Here is a 26,976-nt window from a genome sequence, read left to right as displayed (position 1 = left end):
TTAACCTAGCTGGTGTGCAGAGGCAGCAAGACACAATATAAATCTAGAAGCTGCTCAGCGTGGTGAATGCCCCTGCAGGAGTTAGAGTAACAGACAAATTAGCATAATGTAATTGGTTGGCAGGGTCAGCCCCTCTCTGTGAGCATTAGCCACGGGGATGGTAGGCAGAAGCAGATAAAAGATTGGGGGGCAGCGTTTTGTCTGTCAATGGTGAAGAAGAAGCTTTCATTTCAGCACTGCATAGATCAATTGCCATCGCAGAGACAGCCGGACCCTGCAAGTTAGTAAAGTTCCCAGTTTTGAAAAATTCCTTCCTTCAAAACAAAATCTAACAAGTCCATTCACTCCCCCCTGCTGAAGCCAAAACCCAAACCAAACAAAATCAAACAATGTAAGTTAGAAAAAAAAAAAAAAAAGAAAGAAATAGAAGGAAGATTTTCTTTTTTCTTTACTAACCTATTTACTCCACTGACTTTCTGGAACTTTGAGGACTACGTGTTATCTTATGACTGATAGGTCTCTGGGTGATTCATTTGTTGAAATTACTTCACTCATTGCCTGATTGTTGTGCAAGCACTACCTTATCCTTTCCGAGGGAAATGAAGATCTATTTATTTTCTTCTGACCTAAGCATCACACCAGCCTATGCAGAAAAGGAGGCAGAAACACTTCCTTGCTCCCACGGCAGTTTATACCTGGGCCATTCGACTGCTCATATGATTTTCAGAAACAGAAATGTAGAAGATCATTCACTGCTGTTGCCATATATTTTTAAAATTTTCATTTGCTTTCTTTATCTTAAAGTTTTCTTTCCAATTTCCGGTGCTGAGTTGAGTTAATCAACATTATTCAGTAATTTTTCAGGTCAGTCACAATTTCTTTGTCATCATGGGTTTGGGAAAATCTCCACTTCTGCTCTACTTTCTCTCCTCTGTCTTCAGTTCCCACACCATTCACCTCTCCTTCCATAGCCACCCACTCCAAAATATTCATCATATGTTCTTTTTTTGTCTTTTAAAGATTTTATTTATTTTTTTAAAAACAATTTTATTTATTTACGTATTTATTTGAGAGAGAGAGCACACGCATAAGCATGGGGGGAGGGAAAGGGACAAGCAGACTCCGGGCTGAGTGTGGAGCCCAATGCGGGGCTCAATCCCACAACCCGGAGATCACTACCTGAGCCGAAACCAAGAGTTGGACACTCAACTGACTGAACCACCCAGGTGCCCCTTATTTATTTATTTTAGAGAGAGAGAGGGAGAGCAAGAGCACACGCACATGTGTGGGGGAGAGGGGCAGAGGGGAGAGGGAGGGATAGAATCTCAAGCAGACTCCCCACTGAGTGCATAGCCTAGGTGGGACTCCATCTCATGACCCTAAGATCATGACCTGAGCCTAAATCAAAGAGTCAGACACTCAACCAACTGAGCCACCCAGGTGCCCCATCATTGTATGTCCTTCAATCTGATGTATGCTTATAAAAATATAGTTGTGTGTATGTGTGTTGTTGAATGGTAATGTGCTATATATCTTCTGCTATTACTTTTTTCATGCAATGCTGTTTTAAAGACCTATCCTTGTGCACTTTTTCATTGCTTCTAACTGCTATATAACATTTCATAGTATGAACCCTCTTGTTTTATTTATTCATTACCACAATCAATTTTCAAACATTTTTATCACCTCAGAAAGAAACCTCATTGCCCATTAGCCATCGTTCACCATCCTCCTTAGTCCTGGGCAGCCATAGTCTGCTTTCTGTCTCTATGGATTTGTCTATTCTGGACATTTCATATAAATGGAATCATATAATATGTGCTCTTTTGTGACTGACTTCTCCCGGTATGATGTTTTCAAGGGTCATCTATTTTGTAGCATGTAGCCAAATAATGTTTTATTGTATGGATATACCACATTTTGTTTATCTGTTTATCAGTTGATAGACATTTGGGTTGTTTCCACTTTTCAGCTATTATGAATAATGCCGTTGTGAACATTTGGGTACACATTTTTGTATGGACATCGTCCTTATTTGTCTTGGGAATATACCTTGGAGTAGGATTGCTGGGTCCTATGGTAACTCTGTGTTTAAGGTTTTGAAGAACTGCCAGACTGTTTTCCAAAGTGGCTGCACCGTTTTACAGTCCTAACAGTTTGGGGCTCCCAAGTAGGGTCCATTATTGCAAGGACAGACTATATCCCTGACCTTCTATGGTGTCAGTGGTCAAGACCTGGTTATTTGAGGGGTAGGGGATCTCCATGGAGCTTGTATGTGGGCTTCAGTCTTTATGTGGCAGTGATTCTCATCTAGGGTCACCTTTTCCCATCTCAATAGCTCAATTTTAGGGTTATTTTACAGGTAGTTGTCTGATCAGTTTTGTCAACTGAAAATAACTGAGCTGCGCAGGATTGGGAATCAGAAAACCTGAATTCAAGCTCTGATATTGCCACTTATTCTGTCTTCTCAGTAAATTGTCTGGGTCTTGGCTTCTTCGTTTATAAATTACATGCATGCATATGGTACCACCCTTAGTGCAGATAGTCAGTGGTTGGGAACAAAAGAGGAGCAGGTTGGGGGCCAGAGCTAGAGGTTAAAGGTAGAACCCCAAGGAGTGGAGAATTGTGAGTTCAAATCTGGCCTTCCAGGCCATTATGATTGTACATTTGTCAAGGTAGGAGATGAACATATTCATAAGTTGATTTGTGACTATAAACAATTTAGTCATGTAGGATGTAGACCTCCATTTGTATACTTGCCCTGTACTCTACAAATAGAAGGGGGCTAGGTCATGAGCATGATCTTTGTATGACCCTGCATGAGAATATAGGGACATACAGCCTATGCATATTTAATTTCCCTAAATTGACCCTGGGTGTTTCCCAGAATGACCACAGAAATGTACACAACAATAGCATAGGGTTCCTAAATCCCCATATCAGCACCAACACTAATGATAATCCATGTTTCTGTTTTTTGCTGTTCTCATTTTAGTTTCCATTTCTCTGATTACTAATAAGTTTGAAGATCTCTCCATATGTGTTTTAGGCATTTGGGCTTCCTCTTTTTTGAATTCCCATTCATATTTTATGTCCATTTTCTACTGGCTGTACTACCTCTTTTTTGTTTATTCTCAGGATATATGCACGTTATATATAGAGAGAGAGAGAGAAAGAAAAAAGCCAATGACTTTTAAATTGTAAGGGAGTCAGAAAAAAGCCGTAGCTTCCTAAAGAAAGTCAGCATTACTTTAAAAAAAAAAACCCTATATCTATATCTATCTATCTATATCTATATGAGAAGTGTATGGCAAATTGTCTCCAACATAGATTCCAAGCAGTCTGTTCTTTATAATTACAAAGATTCAGAATGTATCTTTCTGGATTGCTGCCTTTCAGTTAAGATTATGTCCTTTTTTCTTAGGAACAGGTTTGAGACCAGTCTTGCCTGAAACCCATGTGAGTGTAGAGGAGATCTCGCCTTCGCTCTCTTTTTGATCCCTGCTCTTAGGAAACAATGTTTGCATGGGGTGGCACAGATGCTATTGGATATTGTGGGGCACTGCTTTGCTTGAATTGGTGGAAGGGAAGTGAAGGCCAAGGAAGCTGTTTGCAGTGGCTGTGTCACCCTGGCTGGAGGAAGGATTCAGACAGAGCCCTTCTTAGTAGTCACAATAATTCTTTTGACATCTTGAAGTTCTACGTTTGGCCAACATGACTTCCTCAGTTTCCCCTTTTGGAATAATATCTACCTGTAGTGTTTCTCTCTCTCATTTTATCTTTCTCTGTAGGTCAGTGGGCCACATCTTGCTTTAGTTTATATTCCTTCAGCCATTAACAGGGAGTACAGCAGCAATTAATCTCACCCCATGGAAATGCTACTTGATCTTCAAGACCCATCTTTAGTTCCTTGTTGAAGAGCTCCCTGACTGCACCAACTGACAGTCGTCAAGGGTCTTCCAAAGAAACAGAACCAGCAGGAGAGATATATCTACCTCTCTATCTCTTTGTCTGTACAGAGAGAGGAGAGAGAGAAATGGTAGAGGGGAGGGACTAGGAAGTCTGAAGCTTATAGAGCAGGCTGGCAGACTGGAAATCCAGGCAAGAGTTGATGTTGTAGTTTTGTTTTTTTTTTTAAGATTTTATTTATTTATTTGAGCGAGAATGAGAGTGCGCATGGGGAGGAGAGGGGCATAGGGAGAGGGAGAAGGAGAGAAGCTCCAGCAGACTCCACACTGAGCACAGAGCCTGATGTGGGGCCTGATCCCAGGACCCCAAGATCATACCTGAGCTGAAATTAAGAGTCGGATGCTTACCTGACTGAGCCACCCAGGTGCTCAGTTGTAGTTGTATGTTTTGAGTCCAAGATGTTGTAGTTTTGAGTCCAAGATTTGTAGGCAGAACATGCAGATAGAGTTTCTATATTGTAGTCTTGAGCAGAATTGCTTCTTCTTTGGGAAACCTCAGTCTTTGTTCTTAAGGCCTTCAACTGATTGAATGAAACCCACCCACATTATGGAGGGTGATATGCTTTATTCAAAGTCTTTGGTTTTAATGTTAATAAGATTTTAAAAAATGCCTCCATAGCAACATCTAGATTGGTGTTTGACCAGACAAACTGGTCACCATTGTCTAGCCAAGTTGACCATAAATTTTACCATAACACCTCAGGACTCTTGAACCACTAATTTGGCCTGTAATCATATGCAGGCTAATGACATCTTTAGCATTGTCTTCTTTTGACATTTAACTTTTTGTAAGTGTATAAGGTTTGTCTTGCCAACTTCTTGAAGACAGGGATCATATCTTATACTTCTTATGGGTTTCCCAAAGTACCTAGTAGGATGGTACACATGTTGCACTTAATTTTTGTTCAGAAAAAATGAGTGCATAAAAGTGGCTTTTTGAAAATAACGTCAAAGTAAATATTTAGAGTTAAGAATTGATCTTTGGTGTTTTGTGTCCTGTTCTTTTTACTCCCTAGTTACAAACCAAAAGACCTCAACAAAGTCTCCAGACAATTTTTGATTAGAATTTTAGCAGGGTCAACTTTTTCGGCTAGACAAGCATTTCAATTCCCTTCTCTGGGAATCAACTTGAGTTTAGACTCTGAGACTGGCCTATGAATTCAATGCTGTTCTCTTGGTCTTTTTCATACCTGAAACACCTGGTCATTGGTGTGACGTTCTATGTCTTGAAAGTTCCTTTTGGTTCATGCGTTTCCACCTTTTCTGGTCTTTTTTAGCTTCCTCTTTCAGACCCTGGACAATTAAATGCATGCTGCTCCAGTGTATTTTGGGGCATTAGATCCCAACTTCGGTGAAATGCAATGGACCCGAGTTCTGTGGTTTTCTTAGCCATTGGTGAAATGTCTCCTAAGTGTTAAGGCTGTATATCTCAGACTTACACAATAAAATGACTGTTATCAGTGACAGATGACATTCATGGTACCACCCTAAAAACAAAGAATAATTACAGTAAGATAATTGAGTGCCACGACATTAGTAGGGCCAAATGGATATATAGAGAGTTAAACGTACAGTTTTATTTGTGCTGGGAACTTGCCGAAATTCAGAGCACAGAAATCCCCATGATGCTAGCTAGCTCAAGAGATAAAGCTTCCAAATCATCTGAATTTCTGCTGCCCTTTGGAAAACAAGCAGATTCTTCTTTTACTCACATGGTCAGCTGTCCTGAGGGCTAGTTAACCCCAATTTTTTTTTTCTTAATTACTTATTTGTTAAATATTATGACACATTATTTTCTCTATCAGTTTTCCTCAGGCCAGAGGCTCCTAAGCTTTCTCAGAATTTAGGCACTCTCTGTGTTTCAATATTTTTTTCACACCACGCCTTGGCCAAAAGAGATAAATCATTCTGCTTAGTAAGTAGTTAGGTCCAAGCAACTTAAAAAGTATATAAACATCTCAGTAGCTGTTTGAAGTAAATAACAACAGGTATTGAAATAAAAAAAGAATACTTTAGTTGCATTTTAAAATAACCATAATTACTTGCTAATAGGGTGTGTGTACCTGTTGGGCTCTCCACAACTTCCCAAACCATTGAATCACAATGGACAGCACCACCCTTGTTTTCTGTCCCACATTTATTTTTGCATGGTATTTACTTTTTATCACAGCAACCACCAAAAATCCAGCTTTGCAAAGTTGTGATATAATCCAAAGGAATGCAGTATGATCTAATGTTGAAACACTTACAGCCTCTGAGTTTCTGTGGTGTCCAATAGATGTCAAATATTGCCATGTTTCCCTCAAACTTGAAAAGCTCTGTGCAGCACCCAGGGGCAACGACGCACACAGTTTGGGAACTGCAACTCTAGACATTAAATGTGAATTATTAGATCAAACGTTAAAATCTGTGAAATCTAGGAGCAATGGGAATTTCTGATTTGCACTTAAGACTGAAATTTTTGTTCAAGGGATCACATTCTAAGATATATACCTGTGCACCTAGCTGCTCTTTGCTTTCATAGAAAACCATATGCCTGTGTTCAGGATAGCATTTCTCCCCTCTTTTCATTCTCTGTCTTTTGAAATACACACAACTTGCCATGTTTCTCTTTGGTTCCTTGTCAACAGTCATATTTGCCAAAACAGCCTGGTGAGCAATGTTGTTTATTTCATTGGATGCCTTTTATTTTTGCAATGTCAACCGCCTGTTTTATTTTGGTTATTAATTAGTATTAAGTCACCCTGAGCATGAGAAACTTAGTGCAGCACCTCCAAATGGGAAAGAGAAAATACTGTTCTCTCACAGAGGTTACACACCGCAATACTTGTCATTTCTGATGGTTTGCTTCTAGCCTTCAACCATCCGTGAGCCAGCAAAGGTCGCATGAGCTCAGACCCCAGAGTGCCTCAGCTACTTGGTTGGTTTCTCGTGCCTGTGCTCCGGCCTCTGCCGTGGATTTTAATACCTTGGCCTTTGGCAGCTTTTCTGAAGAAGTCTCATGACATCACTAAGCTTCAGGATTGATGATATTTTAACCTCACTTTATGTCTCTATTTTCTCAAAAAGTTTTTGCTCCTGCCACTTCTACTGTTGTTGCTCCTGCCATTGTTTCTCCTTCTTCTCGTCCCCCTTCTTCTTTCTTCCTCTTCCTCCTGCCCCTCCTCTTCCCCTTTCTTGGCCATCTCCTCCTCCTTCCCCTGGCTTAACTTAGTAACATGTCCACTCTTTCCCTGGCAATATCTTAGCCCCAGAGGAGTGAACACCAAACTGTTGGATGAGTGGCTACTGCAGCTGGAGGTCAGCGCTGTCTCCCAGGTCCCTGGATCTAGAACACTTTTCCAAAGGACAGGGAGGTTAAGAATAGGAGCACTACCCAATCGCAGAGGTAGCTTAAATCAGTGCCCAAGATGGCCATCATGGGCATTTTTTTGCTTCCCAATTTAATAAAGAACTGTCAGATGCTGACCCTGCTCGCTCGCCTCTGTCCCTTCTGCCTTCCCTAACTCCTTTCCTGGAGTGCCACCCCATTCCCTCTCTCCCACCAGTCCTGTACCACCTCGACTTCTCCGCTTGAATTTTGCATTCCACTTTTGACTCCAGCCTGTAAAATGTTCTTGTCGCCGTCCCCAGTCAGGTGGATGCTGCCATAACTCCTGTGTGATATCAATAACCCACGCTAGTGAAGCCAATGAGGTAATTTTCCCTGAAGCTCTAAATATAATTTAACAAGTTAAACACTGTAACATTGTGGTGAATGTGCTATTAAGGGACTGTAAATTGCTTACAAAGCATCAATAAACACAGTGCCCTAAAGCGAGGGGCTGTTAAGACTTTATAATCTAAAGCAGCACTTGGAGTATCACCCCGAGGCTATAGCTTCACGTCAGATAAAAACAAAGCGGCTGAAGTCTTTAGCTGATGCCAAATGTATGCAGGAACACAACAAGCTTTAGGGGGTAATTACTTTTTGAGTGCTTGATGTGGATTTGCTGGGAAACACATCTGTTATCGAATTTGCCAGTGATTAATAGGATTCTTCCATTTCCCCAGAAAGTGGGGAAGTCAAGCGGCTGCTCCTAAGTGCCAAGGCAGTTGGTATGTGGCCCCTATAGGCTCATGCTGTGTCATTTTCTTGGGATCAGAGCAAGAGTTTCAATATAATCTACTGTCACACCTTGGGTTTTACCCTATAGGATTATGTGTGTAGAAAAATATTTCGTGTAATTTAATTATCTTTGGTGTTGTTGAAAGGGTGCCGAGTTTTAAAAGTTAAATGGCCTCTGTTGGAAGCGAGATGATTCCTATTTTAGATTTTGCAAGCCCTAAAACTTCTTGCCCCTTCCTTTTCTTTCCCCAGATGTGCACCCACCATAGTCAAATCCTTTCACAGAACACACTCCTTCTGCAGTTTCTTCTCAGGTTCATATCCTCAGCCAACTGGTGACTAACCCTTTTTGTGTTTTTACTGTTATCCAGAGTATTTGGTCTAAAGTATTTGCATTTGAGTTCTGGAAAGCTCCTAGCATTTTACAAATGTTACCTCATTAATCACACAGCCATCAGACTGACAGTGTTTGCCTTATATTAAAAGTGGTGGAAAAAAGAAAGCTCCGAGTGGCCCAGAGACCTGACCAAGGTTGCATGGTGAGTTGGGGGAGAGAGGGAGAGAACTGACCATCTCAGACTATCCCATCCCCTAGCCCCCACACCCTGTCACTGCCCAACACACTCTCTGGGGTAGGGCATTCAGGTCTGTGCGATCTCAGGGTCACCTCTGTGATTTCTAACTGTTCTGTTCTTTATCTTTGATTAGCTAGCTGAGTTGTATCTTAAGCTTGAACACAAGCCCCTGAGTAGGATTAAAAAGTTCCTTTTCTTTCTTTATCATCAGGGCTATCCCAAGATTATGGGGACTTTCTATCTTGTGCCCTTGGGCTCTAGTATGAGATACTAATACCCTGATGACAGGCAGTAACTGTGAGGGAGGGTTGCATCACTGGGGTTCAGAACAACACGCAGAAGGCCCTCTGTCCATACACTACCATGGCCAGGTAGAAACTCAGCTCTCAGCTGGGCAGTCTTGAGCTTGCCCCCTCTCCCTTTTCAGCCCCATCCTTCAGCCCCATACCATGTTGTCTGGGACTTCGTCTGTTCATTGGGACACATCAGGGTTCCTGCTGCCTGGGCTCATCAGCATGAAGGTTAGGAAGATGGTGGAAGGAGGGAGATGATGCAGGAATATTTGATCTGGGCCTCATAGTCCACTAGGGATGGCTTTGGTCCTGGGACTTTGGGAATTCATTCTCTGTGGTGAAGTATGAGGTGGACAAGATCCAGGAGATACTTCTTACACATAGATTACTAAGATTGTTTCCAGCTGGGAAACAGGTCACCGGCCAGAAGTTTCCACTGATGCCAGTCATCCAGGCTCACTAGTCATGTATCCCCAAGCATGGCGGGCGTAATTCAGTTTTCTTTCCCGGCTTTCCTCATACCTATAGGATACACTCAAAGTGAGCTACTTACATCTTGATGACAAATTATAAAAACACTAAGATCAAACAATTGTCTAAATGAGAACAACTTCATCTTACTTCTGAGTGGCTTTAGTTAATTTCCAAAATCTGTAGTGGTGTAGGACACCCCCCTTCTCACCCATCCCTAATTTATTTCTTAAAACACAATCCAAATATATCATGGGAGATGTACCATAACTTTCCTTTCTTTCAAGTAATGCATTTTTGTGTAAACATGTTGTTTATGAAAGAACCTTTTATGGATGCTTTGTGTTGCCTTTGTGTTGCTCAAGAAAATACATTTTAAAAGAATTCTCCCCAGCCTGGCATGTAATGTTTCATTAGCCAACATAACCTTGTTTATTTGCTTTTTAAAATTTTATTTGGGAAAGGAAATCAATTTGCACCCCTGACATGCTGCCAGGTTCCTGTTATAAGCACACAATAGGCAGCTTGGAGGGGGCAAAAATATATAGTTTATGATTTCAGCATTAAGTATGACACAATCTGTATATGAAACCATAGAAGCAATAGTGTTTTCCTGTCCCTGCAGCCATGCTCTGCAGTCTCAGCTTTTTATCAGAGTATTATCCAAGTGTGCACAGAATAAATGGTCCTAAGCATGCTGGGCACTTGCAGTTTGAGGAAGAATTGTCAGGACAAAAGGAGCTCTTTGCTGGTTTTTGCTTTTGTTGAGCAAATACTTGGAGCGACTGGCTGAGAGTCCGACTTATAACTGTGCTGTGCTTTGGGGAGGCTTGACGTGTTCCTCCAGTGCAATTAAGAGTGTCCTCGGAATTTCTGCTGTCAGAGATCCCGAGAGGCTGCAGGGAGACCGGTGGGACCTGAGGACCAGTGTGTCCATCGTCAAAGAGAATCTCTTTCCCTTCCCTCTAAACCCTTACCAGTCATTCTGAGGAGATGGGCGTCTCTGGATTTGACCCTAACTCTTGCCTCTTTAGGGGCCTGCCAGCTTTTTGCATCCCCAAGATGAAATAATTACCTTATTAGTCCAACATATCGAGGGTCTGATTTAAACATGAAATAAAGCCACTCCCTCCACTTCACGGAAATAAAACTCTAAAATCATTCATCATAGCCAAAACAGCACTGAATGAGGAGTCAAGAGATCAAGACTCTTGTCCTGTTTCTACCTCCACTTAGATGTGGGCTGCTGTCCCCTGGCCTCTGTTTTCTGTCAAGTCAAGGAGTTGAGATTAAAGGTTCCCTATGGCATCTTTCAAATTTAAAGTTCTGAGAGCAGGTACTCAGAGGTTTGCTTAAAAAAATCTTTTCCAGTCAGTTGGGCATCCCACAAGAAGAGTTCTTGATGATTTTAACCCCAGTAAATGGAAGGGAAGAGAGGAAGGGGAAACAGGTGTGTTTTAACCTTGACAGCACTTCTTCAGACATGGAGCCTAAACCTTTATCAAAAGTGGAGGTATGACAGGCTGTTAGAATAAATGGGGTCACATACAAGACAAGGCATCTATGAGGGCCCCGAGGCTTTAGGGACTGGTTCTCCTATGCCAGCAGAAGTGAGATCAGACTTTGTGCCTAACTGTTGTCCTTGTTTCTTAAAGAGAGAATGGAGAGTGAATTAGCTACCCAGAGAAGTCAGTATTTTTTTTAAAGACTTATTTATTTATTTTAGAGAGAGAGCACACAAGACAACACAAGTGGGAGGGGCAGGGAGAAGGAGAGAGAATCCCAAGCAGACCCCAGAGTAATCATGGAGCCCAACATGGGGCTGGATCTTATGACCCTGAGATCACAGCCTGAGCTGAAACCAAGAGTCAGCCACTTAATGGACTGTACCCCCCAGGTGCCTTCCAGAGAAGTCAGTATTATGTGTAATTGCAGAACTAACATGTAGGCAAAGATGTTTAACCAAGGTAAAGATAATACAAGAAATTCAGATATTTTGTGCTTCATCTTTTGTTCTGAACAAGCCTTTTACCAATGGTTATTAACCTTTAAAATGGCTTTCATACTCAGATTCTATGTGACGTTTAAGAGCAGACTTAAATTTTTAAATTCATCTGTAGGAGTTTGAAGCCTATTTCATAAAATAATTAATAAACTATATAGGTGTGGAAAGACATCTGAAAAACATTTCTTTATACAGAGGCCTGCCACTGGACTTCTTTAAAAGTAACCAGACAACATTCAGATATTTAAAAAACAAAAACTTATCTGTGGAGCAAAAATAAACAAACACACACACACATATGTATTATCATTAGCTTATGGACTTGAGTATCAACACATAGGGAAGGATGTGAAGCCTTTTGTCCAAGGACTCACTGAAAGCTCCAACAATATGGGTGTGGTTCTTATGTGGGTCCCTGACTCCCCTAAGATCTCATCTTATTTGTATTTTAGATTTAGAAATATTATTTCTTAGTCTATCAAATAATCAGTGACTCGTTCCTCTTTGAAGCTGTCAGTAGAGCAGTGGCACAAGAGGATGAAAATGAAGTCAAGAGGGAAAAATATAGGATGTTCAAGTTGCCAAAGACCAAGGACCTGTAGACTTGGTGTTCTAATATAAGAGTGAGAGGTTGCTGGGAGAGATTATTTAGACAGAGACATTTCCTTGGCATTAGTGCTTCTGTTTAGCAAGCCAACCCATAAATCCTGACTGTCTAGAGTAGAAAAATGCACCTTCCACATTCTCTCACTTTCCTGCCATTTGACAACTTCGGTGGAAAGAAGCACTGAACTCAGCACTGTCACAGCTCTATGGTATGGAGATGCCAGGTGCCAAATTCTTCCCTCTGTGACTCCCACATAGAAAGCTATTCTTATTCCAACCTTGATTGTTTCACCAGGAGGAATGTAGACACATTGGAAGCTGTGTCCTAAAAGTGAGACCTTGTTTTGACGGTGTGTAACTGGGTTCAGAGGAGTTGTGCTTGCCCCAGCTCATCTTTGTGGGGTGGAGCCGGGTTACTTGGGCACACTGTGGGACAGGCTTCGCTCTGCCTTGTATTCTTTTTATCAGGCTCATCATGATTTGTTAAGCACACGGATAAATGCAGAGCAAGTTCAGTTAGTGATGGTCCTGCCCTTACATGGTTTAAATTAGAGAGAAAGGAAATAAACATACAGATAACATTTTTTTTTTAAAGTCATGGTGGAGGGGGGGTGCAGTGCAAACTGTGTCACTGTGTCCCAGTGGGGTTTCTGATCTTCTGGATCTCTTGTAAATCATAATGTATGTATATATATTGTATAATGTGTGTCTGTATACTATAATGTGTGTGTATGTGCATATGTATAGAGAAAATATCTGGAGAGAGAGAGTAAAATATTAGTTTTTTTCTGCATGTTGGGATGGTGGGTGATTTTGTTTCTTCCCGCTTATTTTTTTTCCTCCTAAATTTTCTCTAATGAGCAAGTATATTGCCTATGAAATAAAATAATGCAAGTTTAACCACAACATACTTGTACTAGATATTTTCCATCTAGGGCCATTCTTCCCCTTTTCTACTTTGCTCTCTGCTCTGAAAGGCTGACTTTTAACCTGTGTTTTCCTGTTGGATTTGGGCCATTGGCCACAGAACCATCGCAGGTTCCAGAGGGAGCAAAGGGAGCCTGGGTGTCTGTTCTCCCAGCTGCTTCAGTTAGTTGTCTTCTTTGACCAAGGGTCACAGGTCCTGTCAGGTGCCCTGTCCACACAGCTCTGTCCTCCCTCGTCTCCTGCTAACTTCTCTCTCTCTCTTTCTCTCCCCTGAGGTCTGGTAGCCTTTCCCTTCTCTCACTTCTGTAGGCCTAGGGACGCTAACAGCTCCCCACTGAAATTGGCCCCAGGGTACTGCACTATGGCTTGTGGCTTCCCTACATTCTGCCCACACCTTTGCAAATAGTTCCTTTATTAATCACTCTTCTAATTATGCAATTTGAGTGTGCTGTCTGTTTCCTCCTGGCAACCGGAGTGATACAGTAGTCAAACTCTCCCATTGAAATTGTGCATGTATCTGCAGCAAGTCTGCCCAGACTAACTAAAGCATCAGTTTCTTTCTGTTTGACTAGAATTTTATCAACACTGTGAGATAGTAGTGTCTGATGGTACAATAGAGTGAAATGAGATTTTAGAAATTAAGGAATGTGAAAGCTTCAAAACACTGGTATGGGAAAAGGAATTCATGACTTTTAAAGAAGTATTTGCAAAACATGTCATCCCAGGGAGAAAGAGATAAAAGAGATTTCTGGTGGTTAAAAAAAAAAAATGGAGTCATTGGATTTTCTGTGTTTTTTCTGTTCTTACATACTGTTTTTTTCTTTTTTAAAGATTTTATTTATTTATTTGACAGAGAGAGACACAGCGAGAGAGGGAACACAAGCAGGGGGAGTGGGAGAGGGAGAAGCAGGCTTCCCGCCGAGCAGGGAGCCCGATGCGGGACTTGATCCAGGGACTCCAGGATCATGACCTGAGCCGAAGGCAGACGCTCAACCGACTGAGCCACCCAGGCGCCCTATTCTTACATATTGTTTTAAGCATAGGGATCAGAAGTGGTTTGGTGCTTTTGGAGTAGGTGAGGAAGGAATGGATATCATAAATGGTAAAGGATGAAGTAAGGGAAATGTGGATTCAGGGAAGCAGAGTTGTAATTTTGGAGGGCCCAGCCTTAGACGCAGGGCTCACTGGGAGGGAACATTTGAGCAAACATTTGGAAGAGGTGACAGAAGGAGCTGTGAGGATAATGAGAAGAAACCTTCCCATTGCAGGGGTGGCAGCCAGTGCCAGAGGCTACTGTATGTTAGCACAACATTAGGGAGGTCAGCACATGTCTAGAACAGAATGAATAAGGTAAGGAAGGATTAGTAGGAAATGGAATCGGAGTGGTAATGGGTGGTATCATGTAGGTTTGGGGATGTACCTTGTATGCCTTGTAAACATGGAAACCATCTCATTGACCCCCTCTGCACTTTTCTGGATTCCTAAGGATCCAGAGAACCCAAGTTACTGGTAGGAATTCTTATTTTAAAAATCACTCTTTCCAGAAGTTTCTTTGAGGACTGTCACAGCTCTATGGTATGGAGACCATAGAGCTGTGACAGTGGACATCACTGGATGACCATTGCATCCAGTGGTGTCCAGTGCCCCTGTGCTACACAGTAAGGCTGTTTAGCTTGGTATGGTCAGGATAAAAATGTTATCTCTTTTCTATTAGGATTTCATCAAATAAGACAGACTAAATCATTGATTTCCTGTGTTGCATTATGTGATTTGGTTTTTGGTCTCAGACTTAACAAACACCAGTAGCTATGATTCAGTTTGCTTGGACGCAGTGGCGATTGAAGTGAACTTGTCTTCCAATAAAACATCCACTTCCCAGGATAGAAATATGCTGCTTAATTAATATCGATCATTAGCACAGCATAGCAGTAACTTTTGTTTGTAAAGTATCGAACAATTTACAAAGCAAGGCCATTCACGGCAAGCCACCTGACGGGTTCCACCAGAAGTGAAATGAAGGGCAAGTACTCTTATTCTCTATTGTTTCAGAGGAGGAAGTCTATCTTGTAGCACATTTTCCTTCCCACTGAAGATCACATTTCTATTTTATGTTAAGAGCGTGCTGTTGCCAAATATTCAGGAATGCAGGTACCCAACCAATGCTCCAGGCAGGGGAGTTTTCACGCAAATTCATCTTAGCGGACAGCCCTACCCTCCAGCTCTTTTGGCCTGGAGAGAAGAGCTGAGGAGGGGGCGCTTAGGGGAGGGAAAGGCAAAATCTCTTAGATCTGCAGTATACCATTAGCAGCTACATTTATATTTCTGGTCATTAAGTAAGTATTTGGTTCTCTTTGAAATGCTGAGGAAACAGACCCTCAGCATCCTTGTGGTAGTTTTAGATGCACTCTTAATTTTAGTAATTTTACATTTTCTGGGGAGAAAGGAAGAAAGATGTGTTTAGCAATTCTAGAACGGGCCATTTGCCTCTTGCGTGGCTATGCCAGGTTCTTAGTGTGCCTCCTCAGCATTTCCCTGTATGCTCAGTGCCCCTTTCACAATATTCAAGAAACTTTTCTTCCCTGTGCCATGCAGAGATGTGAGCCTGATAATGCCATGGGTGCCATTCATGTGCCTCCCCCATCCCTGCCTCAGGACACCAGTTCCTTCCTTGTTTGTCACCATTTCACTCTGGCGTTTCCCTGTCTATTTTCCAGTTACTTAGGGAGGCCTGTCTTGCCTCACTTCAACCAGTGATTTGAATTGACCAAACACAGGGCAATTTGAGGAGACTGTTGTGCTGTTTCTGGCCTCTCTCTATTGGTAGGACTTACGAGGATTCAGATCAGCGAATGTTATCTCTTTGTATCTCAGGCTTAAGATGACCGTGTGCCCAACTTAGACAAGAGGAAATTGTAATTTGATTGCTCTTTATTCCTGTATCATCACCTCAGAAATCATGATTCATTTCTCCATTCGGTCATTGGTTGCCTAGTTCATTGTTGGCCCTGAGCTGGGCACTAGTGATAGAAAATGAGACAGACACTTTCCCTTCCTTCCAGGAATTTATCTGGAATTGATAATGATTATATATATATAATCTCACTGGAAATAATCATGATAAACATTGTGCCTTATGACACATGCTATAAAGGAAAGGTTTGGGGTGCTGAGGTAGAAAATAACAGGGGGTTTCTTTAGTTAGGGAGGTAACATTGAGAAGGCAATATTTAAGGTGAACCTGAAATGAAGAGAGGAAAGCAGTTTTTCCAAGAATGAGGGGATGTCAGAGGAGAGAAGAGCAGGGGAGGTAGGATAATCCATATGTTATTAAAGCTCTTTTCAAACCATTACTGTATCTTCGCTTTTAGTTAAAAGGAAGCAGGGGCATACTATCCTCATTTGTACTTGAGAAAAACACTATCAACCAATTTTATTTTGCTTGGAGGATGGGACTTAGGTACGAAGAGAGCAAACTCTGGGCCTGGAGAAAGTACTTGTAAAGGTGTGAAGGGGGTAATTTGAACTCCTGAGTTGTGTAGTGAGTAGAGAAGTGTGGCTGGAGTGGAGGGTTGGCATAGGGGACAGGGGTGAGAGATGAGGCTGGATATATAGCGCCTTTGAAGGCAAGGCTAAGAGTGGGCTTTAGCGTTGTAAGCAATGGGGAGCTCTGGGAGGTTTTAGAGTTAAGGTGTGGCATTGGGAAAGTGCTGATTCATACCAATTAATTGGACCGTGAGGTCTGGAGTGGTCTGGGAGGGACCAGAAGGTTTGGAAGCCAGGAGGACAGTAGGAAGCTATAGCGTGATCAAGATAGGGGCTAGTGAAACTCTGGAGCTCATGGGATAGCAATGAAAAGACAGATGTGGGAATCATTATGAAGGCCAAATCAAGAGACTAAGAAATTGAGCAAGATCACGTGCTTAATGGTGGAGCTCACAGGAAAACACAGACCCATTGACAGGCCCTGCACCATTTAGGCCATGGCTTCATCAGCTCTAGATGATGTGTCTCTCTTTGTCTCTATTGCCTGTGTAAGTAAAGGTAGTTTTGAGATTCATTTGTTTTTCATTCCCCTCTGTCCCTAAATTTCCATATTCCCTCTAAACTGTAGGCCTTCTGGGAGAATTCATACTTTTTCTTTTTTCTCTTTCCACAGCCCTAGTTCCATTCCCTACACATTCATTTGGTAATAAGCTTCTATGCGACAGGTATTTTATTAGGCCCTGAGAAGAGCTATGTGAAATTGGACATGGTTCCTGTTGTCAAAGTCTTCATAGCTAGAAGGGGAGGACTGACCTTAAAAATAAGTAAATATATCAATGTGTAATCAGAACTTTGAAAGAAGCATTTATGGGGTACAATGGAGGACAAAGGAATGGTTACTTGATTCTACCTAGTGTAGAGGTAGTGTTAGCATTGGTTGCGATCATGATAATGGTAATGATAATTATAGTAATGGCTACTAACATTTATTGGACATTTAATGTATCCAGCATTGTACTAAGTTCTGCATTTGTATTACCTAACTTAATATTTATAAAAATCTTACAAGGTACAGTTGTTCCTCTTTAACAAATGAGAAAACTGAAGCAAAGAGAAGCAATAAACTTGCTCAAAAGCACATGTCATTCATTTATTCACTGAATAATTGAATTTATTGCACATCTACAAGGTGCACACCAAGGAGCAGACACTGGCTGTCCTCAGATGAACGTGGTGTATTCCCTAGTCCAAGTTTGACAGAGGAAACACTTGTGGAAATAAGTCAGGCTCTTTAATGGTGGTGTGGGAAAGGTACCGTGGGAGCACAAACAGGGAACAGCCGATGGGGCCAGGAGTGGGAGAAGGCTCCACAGAGGAGGGGACATTGGCACTGGATCTTGGATGACTGCAAAGAGGAAATATTACGTGCAAAGGTAAAAAAGAAACATGAAGTGGTGAGGAGTAGTCAAGAAGCATTGAGGTCTGTGTGTGTGAATGAGAGGGGAGAGGACAGAGAGGATGGGTCGCCAGGAGGTGATATGGGAAAGATTGTAAAAGGTTCGAGTCATACATCAGAGGTAGGGCCAGCGGAATTGTTTAAGTAGGCTGATGCCACAGCTTTCTTGAGGAAGACTCTTGAGAAAGGAGGAACTTTACCAGTGAGCAGTGAGTACAATATTTTCAGTGGCATTAGACTAATTTCTAACTTCCAAGATATCTGTAGATGCATCAACTACAGACATGTGCTCAACTGTAATTCTAATAACCTGAATGAAGTGGCATCATTTCCTTCCTTTTAACCCATATGATTATACTTAGCAGAATTAACCAAGACAATAAAGTGGTAGGTGAGAGGAGAGACACCGACAGTCCACGGCACTGAGAATCTGAACAGGAAGGAGCAGGATCTTTGAGAGACACCCAAAAACTGTTTCTCACAGTCAAGGGTGGCACCTGAGAAGACATTTATTGTCTTGAGCATTTTACTACAATATTAAATGAATAGCTATAAAATTCTTACAGGGATGGTTCAGGGCTCTGTTGTCTAAACCCAGTATTAGAAAGGATGACAGAGGTCTGGAGTTGGAGGAGAGCACAGGCCGGTCAGACGGATCTTGCTGCTCTGTATCCTGCAGACTCGAGTCTAGGACCCCACTGGGAGGTGGGGCTGCCTACTGCCTGGAAACGGGTGAGTTGCAAAAGGCCACTGAGGGTCACATCAGTGTGCAAGCTGCCTTTCTACCCACTGTAAGGGAAGTTGCCTCGGAAGTTGAACTTGATCCAAACATCAGAGAAATTATCTCTTTCTCAGCCTTTTTCTTAACTCTGGGAACTGTTGAAGAAGGTGAACTAACATCAAAGAATGAGTGAGTGAGAGTTGGTTGTTTTGATAGTTTGATAAAAGTATCATTCAGAAGTTTTTGAACTACAGCTTTCTTTCCTAATCTTAATCTGCCCTGTTCAGTGTAAACCAGTCTAAAAAGACCTAGGCAGACAACATGACATTAAGACAAGGATCGCTAATCGATAACTTTGAAATGAATTAATGGTGTATTCCCAGGCTTTTGTAGGTATGAAGATGGTGGTGATGACATAGACCCAAGTTAGTGGTATGACTGTAATTCTCAGGATCACATACCAGAATTAATAACTTCTTTTAACGGCCCTAGAAAGGATATTAGGTACATTTTATTTTTTGCCATGTCATTTTCCACTAGAAAATATTTTTACAGCAAGACTGTAGAGGCAGGTTTGGCTTAGTAGGTAAGAGCCTGGACTCAGAAGCCAGATGGCCTCGATCTGAGCTCCTCCACTTCTTAGTGGTATGACTTTGAGCAAGTTACTTAACCTCTCTGTGTTTCAGTTTCCTCATCTATAAAATGAGGATTAATAATCGTATCTACCTCCTAGACTGATAAGGATTAAATGAGTTTTCTGACATATGGCAATGCTGTGTAAGTGCCAGCCATTATTAGTAATATTTCTATTAAAACCAATTATGGGGAGTAGCCACCCAAAATGAACATGACTCTCTGAGCTTCACATTTGGAACTATACACTACAGTAAAAGGAGAAAAGTACACGTATGTAGTTGGCACTGTGCTGGGGCATCTATCATCTCATACAACACTCATTACAACTCTGTCCATTAGAGGATTATCTCTGTTTTAAAGATGAGGAAGCTATGGCTCGGAGAACTTAACATGCTCCAGATGATATGGAGCTAATCTGAACTTGAGCCCTATTCTGGTGCTCATGTTTTCATTCTGTACCATGGTTCCCCTTAGAATTCTTCTGGGATAAGTAGCAAACTCTAAAAAAGCAGAATTTAAATGTGCATGTCACAGCTGGGGTTTTCACAGTGCTCCTTCCCCACTTGCAAAGGTTGCCTGAGATGGTTTCTTGTCTTATGTTGTTCCTCTTTCACTGTGCGGCTACACTAAGGAGAATATTATGGAGAGAGAGGCAACTGGCATGGCCCCTGGTCTGCTTCCCAACCCCACCATGTCCCCTCTAATACTTCTCTGTCTCCTCTGTCATGGAGCAGCTTATCCTCTTAATAGGATTCAAAATATTCACACTGGTATTCCAGCTCCTGAGAGCACCAGAGAGGAGGAGTCAGAATCCTTCTAGAATCCTTCCTAGACCTCCAGAAAACTTAGTCTCTTCTGGAAGGTTAGAACTTTTGTTATCCTGTGAATGTCTCAGACATCTTTTGGATGCAATTCATGGATGTTTACATCTGGGAAGTTCTGAAAGTCTTCATAACTGCCCGGGCATCATTAAGATGCAGACAATTCCAAGATTGCACAACTCGACTTGTAAACGCGTGTCGGGATGACCCTGGCTCTTTATAGAGAAACCCATAAAGTGCCCACACCTTGGCAGTTGGACAGAATATAGATTTGAAGATAACATTTTGGGACCTTATGGGAATCAACAACCTTTTCCTTGTACGCTCCAACTTTTACTTTCATTTGTGGTCCACTGCCCTTCATCCCTCATTACCACACCCTGAAATTATAGGTATTTGTAAGAACGTATATTCATATACATTGGGTTGTTTTTTTGCATATTGTATTCCAAGCCCATGCATGCAGAAAGACAATTACCACTCTACCCCAAGCTCACTGAGTATGCAATCAAGGTTCATTATGCCCCCGGTTCTCATCCCATTTACACCCTTTATGTCTCAGAACAACAGTGAATGGGGAGCAAGGTATACTGCAGGATATGAAGGGAGGAAGTCAAAGGAACATGCAGAGAAATTGGAACCAAAGAGTGAACAATTTAGGTGAAAATAGTTTGTGGAATTTTCATCTTTGAAGTCTGAGAAATTTTACTTTGTGTTGGATCCGTTTCTTGAATCATGATCCCTTGGGTCTGGCATAAAGCTATAATTTTCAGAAGGCTCATTTCTGCAAAAGCTTATGGTTATGGAGAAAAATCAATGTTTGTAGGCCCATGAATCAGAGTCTAAAAAAGTCTGTTTGGATATTTAAGGTCTCATAAAATGTAACATCGAGAGAGACTTGTGGAGTATCAGAGCCGGAAACAATCATGAAAACCAGGTAGTCCAGCCCCCTGCTTTTAGCGATGAGGCTACAGAGCTGACGAAGGTCGAGTGATTTATCCAGGTTACATGGCTGCAAGGAGGGGTAGAGAGCCAGGACTAGAACAGACCTAAGCCAGTATATTTCCAACATTATCACATATTGCTAATCATCTAGAAGCACTGAGCCAAAGTATGAGCCATGGATCATAAGTGAGAGAATCTTAGCAATAGAAGAGACCTTGGAGGTCATGTAGCGCCATCTCCCTCCTGATGCAGAAATCCTCTTGGTGACATCCTTGAAAGATGGCCACTATTCTCTATTGGCTTAACTCTGATGCCAGAAAGCTCAGTGCTTTACAAGGCAGCTTGTTTTGTCTTTGGACAAAAGGTCAAACTTGTATTTTTAAAAGATCAGTCCAGAAGGAGTGAGGGTGGCCAGAGGTGAATGACATATTTTTAGTGATGGTGAGGAATTTTACTCTCTTTATCATCTTAAAATGAGGATAATAATGCTGACCGTGTAGTGTCATTGCAAGGATTAGAGGTGCAGTTTATAAAGCATCTACCATAGTGGTTACTTCAAAATAAGAACTCAAATTATAGTCATCATTGGCTTTTATCATCATGATCCCATTTTTTTGAAATTATGCCCTCTGGAGTAGCATAGACTACATCTAATCCCACAAATATTTAAAAGCAGTTAGCATGACCCTCTAAGTCTTTTCTTCTTCAGACTAAATATTCCCTGATTCTTTTACGGTTCTTCCTGTAAAGCATTTTGGATGCCTTCATTGCTTTCATTCCCTCCTGTTTGTCAATTTCCCCCTTAAAATGTGGTGGCCAAATCTGGTCAGTTCAACGTGCTCTACAGTGGAATAATTACTTCCCTTGATCTGGACATTGCACTTCTCCTACAGCAACCTAGATTTATGTTAGCATTTTTGAAGGCCAGATCATAAATTTGGCTCAAGTTAAACCTGACTCTACTACCCAGAACATAAGCTATGCCTCCCAACATTGTGTCAACTGCAGATTTGATAAGCATGATTTTTACATCTTCATCCAAGCTGTTGATAAAAATGTTGAACAAGAGAAGGCCAGAGTCTGAGCCTCGAGGAACACCTCCGATCCTTCCCTGTATATTGACCCCCATCCGCTGGTTTGGTGACACTGTTTCATCAGCTCCAAATCTCTGCACCTATACTAGCAAAAATAACTCCGCGAGATGTGGTCACTCGTTGTGTTTTTGAAACTGGATATTTAATTTATCCAGAGGTAAAGTGCCATTCTTTTATCAATGAAGACAGGTTTTGAACCCATAATTGGGAAAATGTGAACTCAGAAAATAATTTCATGTTTGAGTTACTATGTAATGCTTAAAGGGAAAAAAAATCATCTCCTCTTAATGTGAAATGATAATGCTTGCCTAATTGTTTATTTTTCCAAAACGTTTTGAAATTACTCTCTGGGTCTGGGGGAGTGAGTGTGGAGAATTTGTGGATTTCATGTGTGGTAGAAAAAAGAGATTATTGAAGAATTAGAATACAACTTTTAGGAGCCTTTTCCATCTCAGGTGGGGATCACAGAGTCAAAGAGATGTCTTCAATGTTGGTGGGAGAGGATGTGAGGTATAGTCCTGCATAGTTTTTAAAATTCTTTTTAATGATTCTCATTAAAGAGGCCGTTCTTTCTTTGATTTAACACACTTCCCTCTGAAGAAATCAAACCAACTTCTTTGTGCTATAGCATAGCATATAGATCGGTTTTTCCTAGTTTTCATGGTGGAGATAAGGAATTGTTGTTGCCAACCTTTGAGCCAAAGTGCTCAAAGATTCAGAGCTCACTTCTTGGCATCTTCCTCCAAGGGCTCATTTAATATTTTCTCAAAGGCTTTACTTCCAGTCTACATCCCATGTTTGTGGATTTCTTCTTAACTCTGGTCCTTTCTATTTCTCTAGCCCATAATCAAACAAGTACCTTAATATCTAAAACTCTATTACTGTGAGCATACTTTGAGATCTCAAGGTAAATAAACAAAAAGTTAGCACTCTCAAAAATTGACCAGGGAATAAAAGACCCCCTCATACTGAATATTTTAGGAATGTCCATTTTATAGTTTACTCACTCACTCAGTATTTATTGAGCACTTATTATATTCCAGGCACTGATCTAGGCAACAGAGGCAATGGGGAGTAAAGTCAGATTTAGTCTCTTCTCATATTGTGCTTATGTTCTCTAGGAAGAAACATGTTAATCAAACCAAAACTATTGTGAACTTGTAAAAAGTGCTGCAAAGGAGAGGGTCCCCATCACTACAGAGGTCAGGGAAGTCTTCCTCACATGATGCTTAATCTGAGATTTGAAGGTTGAGTCAGGGGAGGGCCCAGGTAGCAGAAAACAGCATATCCCAAGCCCCTGTGCTGAAATGGAGCACGGGCAGTATGAGGGCAAGAACATGCTAGAAAGGTGGAGTGAAGAGCAGAGAGCAAGAGTGAGAATAGCGTGAGATGAGCTGGGAGGTAGGAAGGGTCTCCTATAGGCCTTGTAGGTCACACAAAGAGTGCTCTCAGTGTCTTCTGAACCATGAAAGCCATCTAAGAAGCTTGTTGGGTGGGGGTAGGAAGGTGTGGTTGGGTAAGGAGAATTGTATGATATGATTAGTTTTGTTTTTCGAAAAGATCACTGTGGCTGTATATGGGCAAAAGGAGAAAGGGAAGCCATAGTGAGTGACAGGTCAGTTAGGATACCACTATCTAGTCCAGGAAAGGAGATGATGCTGGTTGGGTGTAGGTTGGCAGAAGGTGAAATGGAAAGATAGAAAGAGATGAAGGATGTGTAGGTTGAATTTGCAATACTAGGGGACTGCATATGGGGGTGATGGAAAAGAGGTATCAAGGGTAACTCAAGGAGAGTTCATACATTTTATATCCTTCTTTGGCAATTTAAAGATTATTATTTTAAATTTTAGATTATGTAGCTCTACTCATAATCCTTGATAGCACAGCACAACAGAAATAATTCTAAAAAGAAAGTCTGAAATCCTTCTGTGCCTCAGATCTATTATTGGCAAAATAGGTGACTGTGAGCAAGATGAAAAATGGTTGAGTATCTCCGAGGATCCAAACAACGGAGGAAAAAAAAATATTTGTAATTTTTGACTTCATCAAGGCCTCATTAAGGCCCAGGGAAATATGTTTGTTAAGGCTCACTTTCAAAAGAAGTAACACAATTATCTTTATTTTCATTATTATTTTAGTTCAATTCTCTATGTCTCCAGGCCCTATAAAAAGAACTTAAGCATATCCCTACACTGCCACTCCAACACAAATCACCATTTCCTTTCATCTCGCTTTAACCAACCACAATATTTTCCCACGTCAGAAAGACCTTCCAGTGTATAAGAGGAGCCTTTGGACTGTGTGTGTGTATAAAAGCCTGTTCATGCCTCTGGGATCCCACGATAACACAGTCGGCTCGCGGTCTAAACCAGGTGCCCAGTTTCCATCTGGACTCCTGACAAACTGTGTGGTCAGGATTTAGAAATCAGAAATCTGGGAAAGGTGCAATGTGATGGACACAACCACCCCAAATACCATATGTTATCACCATCATTTAACACATAGTGCAGGAAATCCTGTTCTTTGCAGAAGAACTTCAAAGAACCACTTCTGGTTCTCCTGGGTAACATTTATTTTTTTCTTTGCTAACCCCAAAGCGCAGACAGATATATATTTTCCCTCTAGTAAATTGCTAGTGACACTCCATTTCTTTCCTGCCATCCTCAACCCCATTGTCCAACTGACCTCTCGAATTTCACTACCCTTCTAGGCTGAGGAGTTGTGCTTAGCTATTTACAGAGGCCCACTTACTTACTTGACTTTACCCTGTACTTTCCCTTTCTTTTCTAGGCTCTGAATTTCTCACCTTTTAGCTCTGCCATGTTGAAGAGACTTCCTCTGCCCCTGTGTGAATCCTCTTCTTTTGTCCCAGTAACTTTTTTTGCTAGAAAGAGCTGTCTTTTAAGACAGCTTTACCTTGCATGTTTTACCTTACTTTTGCATTTTAAACAAAGAAACCTTCATTCAAGTTATCAGAAATAAGCACATGATATTAGTTCCCTTAAGTGACTGGGATGTCTCATTTAGACCTTCACTAGTTTATTCATACAGTGTATGTTTACTGAGTGCCTACTGTGTTCCAAGCACCACGAGAGCGAGTTACGAACATAAACATTCTACGTTCTAGAGTAAGACAGTGAACAAGTAAATGAACAAGCAGTCATTGTTCTGTATTCTGTTATTCCATAAAAATTGTTAGAGATTGATTTTATGGACATGCAGCAGAAAGTTGCAACTTTTGCTCTTGGCATTGGATTCCAGACACCTGGTCGTCTGTTCCAGTCATCCATCCTCACTCTCCAGGTAGTTGAACTTGGGTCATGAGTACCCAGATTATGATTTGGAAAAGTAGTAGTTTCCTGGGGAAAAAAAAGTAGGTCGTTGGCCACTCTCATAGGACTGAAAAAGAAACAATAACCCAGTGTGCATGTCATTCAAAGCAGGATGTTGAGCAGTTCTTCACTAAATCATAGTATTGTGCACTTACCATGGAAATCATTTTCAAATGCAGTATATATCACACCAATTCAGAGAAGATATGCACCAAGTGTCTCTGATATAAACCTCACATCAGGATGGCGACAGAGTGATTAGTGAACTTCATGGTATTTTCTTATGTGCTTTACTGTTAGGGTAAATAGTTATTTTTCATCTGCTCATAGTTGTAAGTTATCACAAGATGGATGGATCCATGGCTTGCCAGAAGCCATAACTCTTTATTTAGTTGACATGACCAGATTCCTAATTTCGTCCTCTGAGAGCTTGAGAGTACAATAAAACATTGACTTCTTCTGACCTTCCCCTCTGTCTTCTCTGGGCAGAATATCTCGATGCATAACACAGTTGGTGGGGCCATGGCAGGGCCCGGAGCTCACCAGCTTGGCAGCACCCGGATGCCCAACCATGACACCAGTGTTGTGATTCAGCAAGCCATGCCGTCACCCCAGTCCAGCTCTGTCATCACCCAGGCACCTTCTACCAACCGCCAGATCGGGTAAGGAGACTTCCTCGGCTGTCTCTGGGGCCTGGCTGGAGCTCGGAGAATGTTCTGGACTTTCTCCTTGTTTCTGGTGCTCAGACTGAATGAGACAGAAGTTGGTGTTCCTGGTTGGCGTGAAATCACCTGGCACTCAGAGTGATGCTTTTAATGGGAGAAGGGAGGGGAGCCCCCATTTGGTGGAGACTATTTGATCCTGGACTTTGGGGGACAAAGCAAGTCATTCTGTGTCATCATTTCTTCAGACAAGATTTGTGACTGTGGAAAACGCCTTGGGTGTTATGGAGAGCAGAGCATAGTTTCCAGGACAAATGCTTAAGGATGGTAGAGGGAAGTTTCACCAGCCCACTTTCCTCCCCAACAGAGTGTGTCCCTTTTTTCCTAAGATCTGCTAAGCACATCCCCTGGGTCTTTCATGTATTTCCAGTCTTCCTTCCTCTGATGATTCTTCCTTGCTTCTTTTCCTTGTTAATACCTCTTTATTAGCTCTCCCCTTCCTCTGTATTGGTCCAGGCTCATTCCTGGTGTAGACAAAACAAAAAAAAAGTAAGCCGTTTCCCCCTCATTTATGTAAAAAAGACAGTAGTGTGGTATTGAGCAAAATTGGTAGAAAGCTCCTGTCAGAATCCCAGACACTCTGAATTTTCACTTCTGAGTCTCAGGTGACAACTCTAGCCCTTGGCTACTCGAGTGTGGTCTGAGGACCCGAAGCCTGGGCATGACCCGCCAGCTTCTCAGAAATGCAGCATCTCTGGCCTTCTTCCTTACCTTCAGGATGATGGTGGTGTGTCTTCTTTCCACCCTTACAAGAGCAGAGTGAAGACAAAATAAAAGATTTAAGAGCAGTCAGGTTCTTAGGAAGAAAAGGTA

The 26,976-nt window shown here is 41.6% G+C and overlaps 1 protein-coding gene across 4 annotated transcripts in view; it reads left to right on the top strand.

The window, feature by feature from the left end:
* The window catches only part of CREB5 (cAMP responsive element binding protein 5), a 395,972-nt gene that overhangs the window by 124,834 nt on the left and 244,162 nt on the right, over positions 1–26,976 (top strand). For all 4 annotated transcript variants that reach the window (XM_081800341.1, XM_081800339.1, XM_081800340.1 and 1 more), the window contains one exon: positions 25,931–26,103. In XM_081800341.1, the coding sequence (XP_081656467.1) occupies positions 25,931–26,103 (173 nt within the window). The remainder of the gene's footprint in view (positions 1–25,930; positions 26,104–26,976) is intronic.

Source organism: Leptonychotes weddellii, chromosome 12, assembly GCF_054177405.1.
Source record: "Leptonychotes weddellii isolate Sample4059 chromosome 12, ASM5417740v2, whole genome shotgun sequence".
Classification (NCBI taxonomy): Eukaryota; Metazoa; Chordata; class Mammalia; order Carnivora; family Phocidae; genus Leptonychotes; species Leptonychotes weddellii.
The sequence above is the reverse complement of the archived record's forward strand: the minus strand, read 5'-3'. Positions and strand labels throughout refer to the sequence as shown.